Source organism: Diadema antillarum, unplaced genomic scaffold, assembly GCF_040938485.1.
Source record: "Diadema antillarum isolate AM-2024a unplaced genomic scaffold, OU_Dant_1.0 seq00001937_RagTag, whole genome shotgun sequence".
NCBI lineage: Eukaryota > Metazoa > Echinodermata > Echinoidea > Diadematoida > Diadematidae > Diadema > Diadema antillarum.
In genome coordinates, this window is record NW_027272598.1 from 155,712 (window position 1) to 165,160 (window position 9,449).

General features: G+C 39.7%; 1 protein-coding gene across 1 annotated transcript; it reads left to right on the forward strand.

Annotated features, from left to right (window-relative positions):
* The first annotated feature begins 2,763 nt into the window (after positions 1-2,763).
* Positions 2,764-7,633, forward strand: LOC139713272 (small ribosomal subunit protein mS25-like). The gene is made up of 4 exons (XM_071625016.1): positions 2,764-2,927; positions 5,009-5,115; positions 6,154-6,241; positions 7,402-7,633. The coding sequence occupies exons 1-4, from the start codon at positions 2,794-2,796 to the stop codon at positions 7,631-7,633; spliced, it is 561 nt and encodes a 186-aa protein (XP_071481117.1). The 5' UTR covers positions 2,764-2,793.
* The last annotated feature ends 1,816 nt before the right edge of the window (positions 7,634-9,449 follow it).

The window sequence follows — 9,449 nt, forward strand, 5'->3', positions numbered from 1 at the left end:
TATTTAAGTAAACTTACAATTCACATTTTACTTTACATTTATCTTAAGAATAAGATTTTACCACACAAATTGTTCGACATGTTCGACATGTTCGACTTTTAACCGCACAACATGAAATTTGAGCCTTAATTACCATTTTTCTTTGTTGTACACTCAATACGAAGGTGTAAGGTAAATTGTGGGTATGAATTCTAACATGCATGTATAAGATGAGAAAGACATCAATTATTCCGTTATGAAGGTACAGTAGTTGTATTAAGAAAAAATACTAGGTCTAATCGTTAGAAGACACCAAGAAAGTCTTGAAACCCGCACTACAAGTTAACGACCTTATAAATTTACTTAAAATACTCTTGATTCTTTATACAGCATTCAGCAGTCATCATCTCATCCGTTTGACCTGCACTTGTAGGTATTCTTGCATGGGCCTATATTGAGATACCTAACAATTACTCACTGAGTGGCTAACAGGACGCAACAGAGCTGAAGGCACCACCAGCAGGAGTGCAATACCACTACAAGGACACCGTTCACCTCTTCTGGTGCCCTAGTGCATTCCACTACTGATACGGTCGTCTACCACTCCTGCTGGTGGTGCCTTCAGCTCTGTTGCGTCCTGTTAGCCACTCGGTGAGTAATTGTTAGGTATCTCAATATAGGCCCACGCAAGAATACCTACAGTGGTGACCCCGACGTGATGTGATATGCGGCGTGACTCCAACGAATAGAACGTGCTCTCGGGATGAAAGCTAATCGTGAAGTGAGGAAGCGTGGAAAATGAAACAGCATGGTCGGAAAAAAGTCGTCACGGACAGGAGCTTTGAGAGTGGTAATTGGCTGGTAAAGATGCACAGCTCGCCACTAATTGGTAGTTTGTTTCCGTGACAGCAAAACAAGGGGTGTGTTTATGAAAATCCGACTACTGTTGGAATGTGAAATACGCGTACCTCGGCACGATGACAAAGGTGGAGAATGTAGTGCGCACCTGTCATGTGTCGGCGCACAAAGAAAGTTCGCGTGGATGTTGGCAAAATACTGGGGCCGCCAGACAGCGTAATTTACAGCAGCCAGAATACCAGACAATATGATCATGATGATCAAAACCGCTACACACTGATGAAGATCTAGAGTAAGTGCACCGGTTTGCGGCCGCTTAAGGGTTTTTCCACTCTGAAATGCAAACGTGCAGATTGCTCTAATCCAGGTTATATCATAGAGATTGACCACTTACCAATACACCATATTGTCACCATTGCAAGACCAATGTCCATCCCGTTGGTCAAAAAAGACCGCGGCCGCGATCCGGTACAGCGCGTTCCGGTTTGCGGCCGGGGTGTTCTGGTTCGCGGCCGCCTCGCGCTTTTGGGTTTTGTCCAGCGCAAAGTGACTTGTTTTTTTCCATCAAGAATGAAACATATCAAACTGTAAATGCTATTTTCCCAATCTATAAATATTAGTTTTGATTAATAAAACTATTTCCTCAAAATTTTCCCCAAATTACTGAATATGAGCCATTGACAAATTGGAAGAGGAAGAGGACTTCAAGGAATATGAGGGACAGCAGAACTGAAGATCAGGGACAGCTATGAGGCACGCCCTTACAAGTCATCAAAGTATATGGATGCGTGATCTTATTTTTCAATTTACTTGTTTTATTAATAAAAAATATATTTTTGTTCTATTTCAAATGCTTTTCTATATTTCTGTACGCTTATTTTGGCTGGCGTTTTACCCCCGGACGCGATATAGAGCAAGCGCCCTCTATGGTGTTCCGGTTCGCGACCTCCCCCCGTTTCCTTCGCGATTCGTCATTTTCAATGTATCGTCCGTGGTGAGTAGTCATCACATTCTAACCCTCCTCTACGATCAATATTTCAACAAGAAAACGACATATAAGGACATGACAGCCGTCTAGCTACGTCCAGAATAGTTGACTTACGTGTTAATAATACCTATAATTCAAGCTCTTGCGGTGAACACCTTGGTTTCCAAGAGATTTTACAGCGACTAGACCTCGCACTGCTGTTAGTCCCAGGTATGTTGATGTTGTGCAGGATATTCTCCGTTGAATGGTGACAAGTTACCGGGCTGCCAGCCCATTGGCCAGATTTTATCAACTGGAGACCGCTGGCCCGGCCGCGAACTGGTGCATGGCCGCGAACTAGTGCACTTACTCTATTTCACATCATCTTCTCTAAACTCTAACGTTAGAACCAACAAACGTTAACACTAACTTAAACAATTCATCGTTTTTTGTTTTTGTTTTTGCATTATTTTTTTTTTTTTAATTCCTGACAACAGCCATGCAGTCTAACAATGGCTAGAACACTCCACGCCCACGCCACACCACGCGCCTTCATTCAAGTACCCGGTATAATAGTCATCTTGATTGTCGTTGACAGCACTGCACTACTTACTTCTGTGCATACTTTGACTTTGTTGTCTCGATCTCGCTTACCTTTTTTCACGAAAATATAGAATCTCGTGCGTTGATTGTTGTAGCAAGCAAGGAAGGGTAGCCTCCAGAAGCGAGGGATATGGAGACGGCTGGAAGGGAATGGTATTCGAACGGGGCCGGGCAGGCGCAGGGATGTTTGTTTACAATGTTCCAGCGCTGGAAGGGATTCTGATGCAACTTACATACAAAAATGTACCATTAAAAGTGGTGCGCGTATTCCACATGCGCGAGATGTACGAGACACACACGTCTTGCACGTGTGCATGTTCACTTCCGGTTCGATTGTGCAACTCTCAGCGGCAGGTCGTGGGATTGCTGAGAAACTTCATGTAAAAATGCCGATGAAAGGGAAATTTCCTCTTCGGAGGACAATTCGTTATCTTGAGCAGGGAAAAATACATCTGAAGGATTCTGTGAAAATACTGACCATCAACTACAACACATCCGGACAGGAAAGTAAAGGAGCAAGGTAAATGCGAAGCTAACTAGCGAAGTTCTTACCCACACAGATATGCTAAGATGGGACTAAACAAATTGGGGTTCAAACCAGAAACCCTAGTGCTGTAGTCTATGTACTGTACATTTTTGACCGAATAGTGGCGAAAGATCGGTCTGCGTCTGACTTCACGGAACCCCCTCCTGAATACGGAGGAGGGCCGAAAAGTCAGAAAATGATAAAGCCAAGACTCCTTCTGTCTATTTACACATAGATATGTCGATCTGTTTGTTCAGGTGGCTGTCAGGTGAAGTTTGAGGAAAACAGGACATCATGAGAAGACTGTACTACTGTGACGACTTGAGAATAAGTGATGCCTTATACGTAAATTTACATTGTAATAAGTTGTGATTATACCTGTGAATATGGACAGTTATAAGTTATATAAAAAAGAAGATTGATTTTACATTTGTATGTTCACTTTTCCAGCATTATGAAAGAACACAACCCTATTCAGAAAGCCAGGGGAATTACCACTAAACATACATGTAGATCTATGTCAATAACGAGTCAAGACAAGGGAATAGAATGCATGTGTATTAAATTACCGCCGTCGCGACAAATGAAATTTTGTGGAATTCTCTTTTAATAGGAGCCTACAATTTTTTTTCTTTAAACATATAGCTAGAGCCTATATTGTACAACTTTTATATACACTTGTACATTGGTATGTGACGTTACGAACTGTAGATCCAATTTTAGTAGTCTTCTCATCAAAAATTTTCCGGCGATGTGATTGCTCCACTGAAATTTCATCATGAAAGAGTATATTCTTGCAATTGATTGTCTGATTTTCCTCAGACTTCTCAGACATGTTCTGCTAATTTACGCATTTCATAGCTCAGCCTCTTTCTGTATTTGGGTGTCATTCCCTTTATGGCATTACTATGAGGCAAATTATTAATGTGCAGCACCATGTCTAGCTAAAACTACACTATATGCAAGAAAGGTTCCCCTTGTTTTTTATGTGTTAGTTACTGCGTGCCTAACCCCGGGGCGCTCCTTGTACACAGTTATCGCATTGGGGCTGGTTGCAGTTTAATCCTGCTTAATATTTAGAATATTTCGCGAGGTTTTGATTTTTGTGAATTTTGCGAGTCAGGTGCTACTCGCAAATTTAAAGACGCAAAAATATTGACTCTTATTCCGATATGAGTGACACGCACTTACCTTAAGCTTGTATATAATGTATAGATTTCTTCATTCAGCACTGTACTCCATAACCACGAATTTAAACACCTGCAAAATTGTTGGGAAGTCCCAATTTAGACTCGCTGTATACACTGTATATGCTCTATTCGTGGCATATACAGTACAATGTATATATAGATCTATTAATCTATTAAATGAACCTCTTTGTCAGAAGGGTTCGTGGATATACCTTGGTGTCAGTACATTGTCTGTGAATGCAATAAACTACAGTATCAGTATTTACACTCTCTGCTATTAAAGAGAGAGGTTGAGGGGGTCCATTTTAGATACAGTTGAGAAGAGAAGTTACACACATATTTAATTGAATAATTTGCATATATATGTATATATTTTTACTTTTTTTTTCTATCAAAATGACAAGCTACTGGAAAAGGGAAATCCATTGGAGTAAATTTAAAACTGTATTTGTCTATCATTTTATTACTCACCTTGTAACTGCTAGCATTTCAAAGCATGCAGTCTGTACATTTGATGTCAAAGTAGCATGTTGATGTAGGGGGTAAAATTAATGAAGACTTTCAAACAGAGCAAAACCACATGTTGGAGAGAATCAGAGATAGACAATGAAGTAAAAATACAGTGCACAAGATGTTTCAAAAGGAGGAACCCTAAACGTTCGTTGATCAATATCAAATTTGTCTACTGACACTGTAGAGCAATGTGCTTTATGCTGATGAAAACAATGTGCTGTGCCTTGAAATGTGTAGTTTTAAGGATATTTCAAAGTGTATTGTATTTCTTCTACCGTCATCCCTCCATTAATTTTGCTGTTTTTGCATGTCTAGATGTTTGATACTCAAAAAATGATATGTTCCAAACTTGAATTTTTGTTTTATCCACAGAGAGTTTGTCTTCTATCACCTACCTCAGCTGCAGTACAAGAATCCTTCAGTTCAGATGCAGACCTTCAAGAACATCACGCCATCTCCATTCATTCGCTGTTTTCTTAGTAAGTGTCAGATAGAAGTTCGACACATCACAAATGCAAAAAAAAAAAAAAAAAAAAAAGCTTAAATATGCTGCAGCTCCTTACCATGGAAGGGGACAATCCTCACCCACCCCATCCCCAAAGTGCTGTTGTAAAATTCTATTAATTAAAAAGTAAACCATTTTTGTCTTTTTTTTGTTTGTTTTGTTTTGTTTTTATTACATGTATGCAAAATGATACAGGTTACTCCCATTGCAGTGAAGTCCTTGGGCATGGCAAATTTATTTCACTTTTTGAAAATTCTGTCACCAGCTGTAGATTTTGTTACAAATCAGACATGCAGTGAAATGTACAATGTGTCCTATATGTTATGCACCTAGAATAAAATAAAAGGCAAAATTAGGTATTCTGTTGTTGCATTAACATAATTTCAATCTTACAATTAAAGGAGACCTCCGGATGATTTTCATATATTTACATTTGAACCACTATTTAGTTATACTGAGGACAGAGTTTCAGTATTTATGATAATTGGGATGAAAAATAAGAATATTTTCAAAATTTATAACAAATTGTAATGAACAAGGATAATGACATGGCAGGTTCCCATTAGAATGCATGACTTGGGGCTCTTGGAAGCAGAACAAAAGAAGAAGGCATGCATAGATTATACACAGGTGAACTCGCAAGCAAGCGGTATTGTAATGGATTACACTGCTACATTTCTGGAATATGTGAACCTCCTATGTCATCATCCTTGTTCTGTGTAATTCGTGTAAGGTTTTTCAAAGTATTGTTTCTCTGCTCAAGAACCACAATAAATTCCACAAATCCATACATGGAGCTGTTGATTTATGTACTACATGATGTGAAATTATGAAAATCGCCTGGAATGTCCCTTTAATATAGAGCCCAGAAAGTTTACTCATATAAACATATCAGGAAACAGATAAACCTGAATATGTATTGCACATGGACATGTAAAATGCAAAATTCTGAATCAAAAACAGAAGTACTTCACCCTAATATTTCTTGGTTGGTTTTGTGGTTCATGTGCAGATGAAGGTGATGAAGTTCTCATCGATGTGGAAGACAAGGAGAAAGATGACATTCTGGATCACCTAAACAAAGTGCTTGGAAAGTCTGAGTATGTATACTACAATGACAGAAACAATGCTTTACTGTGACACACATAAGAGTAATTGAATGATTTCAGTAAGCAAATTCTTAGCCAGTGTTTCACAGTTTGTATGTTCTTCAATGTGAGGTTGCCTAAAACAAACAAAATTCCTTCAAATGAATGAATCCTTGCATCAAATTGTTTTAATTTTTTATTTGTGACTGATTGACAAATTGCCCTTCATCGATGCAAAGCAGCATTGATTATTCAAAAAAATAAAAATAAATCAGTGCTGTTTTATGGCCATGAAGGGCAATTTGTCAATCCTTTGCAATAACAAAAAAAGTTTGATTGGTGATAATACAATTGCACTTTAATTTTCAAACTAATACTTTTAGTTGAAAGCGTAAACAGATACTGTATACGCTATATATTTCGCGGGGGTTTTATTTTCGCGAATTTCGCGAGTCGGGAGCTATTCGCGAAATTAACAACACGCGAAAATATTACCTTCCAAAATGAATCCCTTGCCTTGATGATACGAACATTTCAGTACTAGTATACCATGTCATGGCTTACCGAACAGACCATACTGGCTAAGCTTGTTTACGCACGTCCACGTCTACTTACGAATACTGTAGAGAGCCAATCCATTATCGCAAAGGGAACAATCGTCAAAAATCTAGCGCGAAGGACTTAACCACTTCAAAAATGTTGAATTATAACTTACTAGTTCGCAGAGTTTGGTAAGTTTTTTTCATGCAGTGTATAACTAGTATCATTCTTATTTGCTAGTAAGTTGAAAATTCACACTTTCTTTGCCACTTCATATTTTCTCTAGTCCCCCAATCGCGAATTTAACCACTCGCGAAAATGTGTGACAGCAACAATTCGCGAAAATTTATGTACGCGAAAATTATAGCGTATACAGTAATGTTGCAAAATGGCATAGAGTAGCTCACCTGATGGACATACGAAGTGGTGTGATTGTTAGAATGGATGATATTGAACATGCATGATAAACAAAACATCTTTGCTACATACTGTGATTTCTCCAGGTACAGGGTAGACTAGAGCTCCTCTTTCTCTGTGTTAGCTATGTTTTCAAACCATACTGTATGAAATCTCAGACTGTAGCAGATTTGCTTGGATATATTGATCCATGTTTTTGTCAACCTTTCACATAGGCGGGTCCTGGCAGCAGAGAGAAAAGCCATGGAGCGCCAGTCCAACCCTGCAAATTTTGGGCGTACCTTCAGCCGCTGGTGCATCTGCGACGTTCCTGGTCAAGTGCCATGCCCACGGAAAGTCCCAATGCCGAATGAGATGAAGGGCAAATATCGCGACCTGAAGGAGGATAGTCTGCGAGCCCCTCATGCACTGGTTCAAACTTCACAAACAGAAGGAACAGCGGTATAGCAACACAGACTCTTGCAGTGTATGTGAACCATGCGTCCTGATGAAAGACTGTGCAGGGGACACTGAATGACATTTTTTATATATCCTGCCATGGATGTCCCACCATCTCAGTGATGGATCCAGAGGGGGGACGCACCGGGCATGCACCTCCTCTTTGTTTTTGGTTAAAACAAAAGAAAAAAAATGGGGGTTGCGTGCGCCCCCCCCCCCTTTAATTTTGCAGAGGCGCCTCCCCTTTAAGGAATTTCTGGATCCACCCCTGCATCTGATGCCTGTTAGCTAGGTAGCTGACTGAAGCAGTGATTAAATCATTCTAATGTCATGTGGATTGGCTGGTGCCAAGTTGGCTACGTGTGAGTGCATTTGAGTGCATCTGCTGGAGGTATGAACGAGATTACGGTGGCATTCATTGTGGAAGCTTGCTACTAGACGAGAGATCAAAAGTTTAAGAGGATACAAGAGGAATTGTCGACAAAATGTTAAATGTTACTGCAGTCATGGTTTATGTGAAGATTGCATTTGGGACATCCATCAGTTGATATCGGATAAAAAATGCAGGCTAGCATTGGTAACATCAATATTTCTTGTAGGCATCCTACCTCTTGTATCCATTTTGCACAAGCATATTAAAGTCAAATACACCATCCTCCCCCCCCCCCCCCCAGTGTCAAATTGCATGGAACAATCCATGTCCTATGAGCCAGACACCTTGATGCCTTATTTGCACTCAATTCTAATTTGCACTCTTCCCTTTGCTATGCAAGGAAAGATCGTAGAGGGCAACCATTCTGAGCAATTACATTGTATTCCATGTGTCAAAATAGACTGTAATGTTTTAGGGCTCATTCCCTCAAGCTCATCATAGAATCTGGTACATACAGTGTATGTACATCCCATTATCTTATTCTGTAAAAGTTCTTTTAGTTACGTAATTGAGTTAAAGAAACACCAAATTGTAGCCATCTCTGTCTTCTTCTGAGGCTCCTCCATACATAGAAATTGTATTTTGACTATTCAAACCCTACAATTGTAGTTCTTACCACCTAAGACTTATACTGTAAGTGGTGAAATTGAAGTATCCCTTGATGTCATTAAATTTTTGTATGTACTCAAGGCAGCCAGTAGTTGACACATTAAAATGTCAAAGTATCTGGTAATCAACCAGATGTTGAATGAGAGATCATAATTTGCTGTTAGTGAATTGATTTATCTGTAGACCCTCCCAAGGACTTGTGGACAAGTAAATGTTGACTGTTAGACACTCTGAACTTGCATGAATTTCAGGGCTCAAAGATCTAAGTGTATTAGAAACTAAGCTGTGGACTTATTGTACCGAGAATTAAGGACTAACTTGGCTGACGTCTTCTCTTTCTCTTTGTAGAGTTTGTTATTGTGATGCATAAACACATCTGCACATTACAGTCACATCCATTCCCAGCCTATGGCTGCACTTTAGATTTGTGGTAGTATTGTCAACATTTTGTGGGGACGAGTCTGGAGGAGTCACTATGCACAAGTGTTGTGTGCAATATCAGTGTGTATGTTAGACAAGTGGCCATGCTGAGAAAGGCAGGGATGCCAAGTTCAAAAAAAATTTATGAGTGAGATTTTCATGACTCGGCATCTCGGCATGCGAATGTGCACGCGAGCGAGGGTGTGGGAGGGGTTTTCCCCCCTGTGGCTTCCCACGGTAGGGAGCTTTTTCAATTTTTAGCTCTAAATGGTGTGATCAGGTGCATACTTAAGTGACTATTTTTTACTTATTTTGAAAGACAAAAGGGAAATATACCTTCAATTGCAACTAAGCTGTATCACT

Bases quoted from the DNA above. Each gene is read 5' to 3' on its own strand.
- LOC139713272 (XM_071625016.1), top strand. From the start codon at position 2,794: ATGCCGATGAAAGGGAAATTTCCTCTTCGGAGGACAATTCGTTATCTT. The intron at 5,116-6,153 runs GTAAGTGTCAGA...GTTCATGTGCAG, and splicing joins ATTCATTCGCTGTTTTCTTA to ATGAAGGTGATGAAGTTCTC. The intron at 6,242-7,401 runs GTATGTATACTA...CCTTTCACATAG, and splicing joins AAAGTGCTTGGAAAGTCTGA to GCGGGTCCTGGCAGCAGAGA.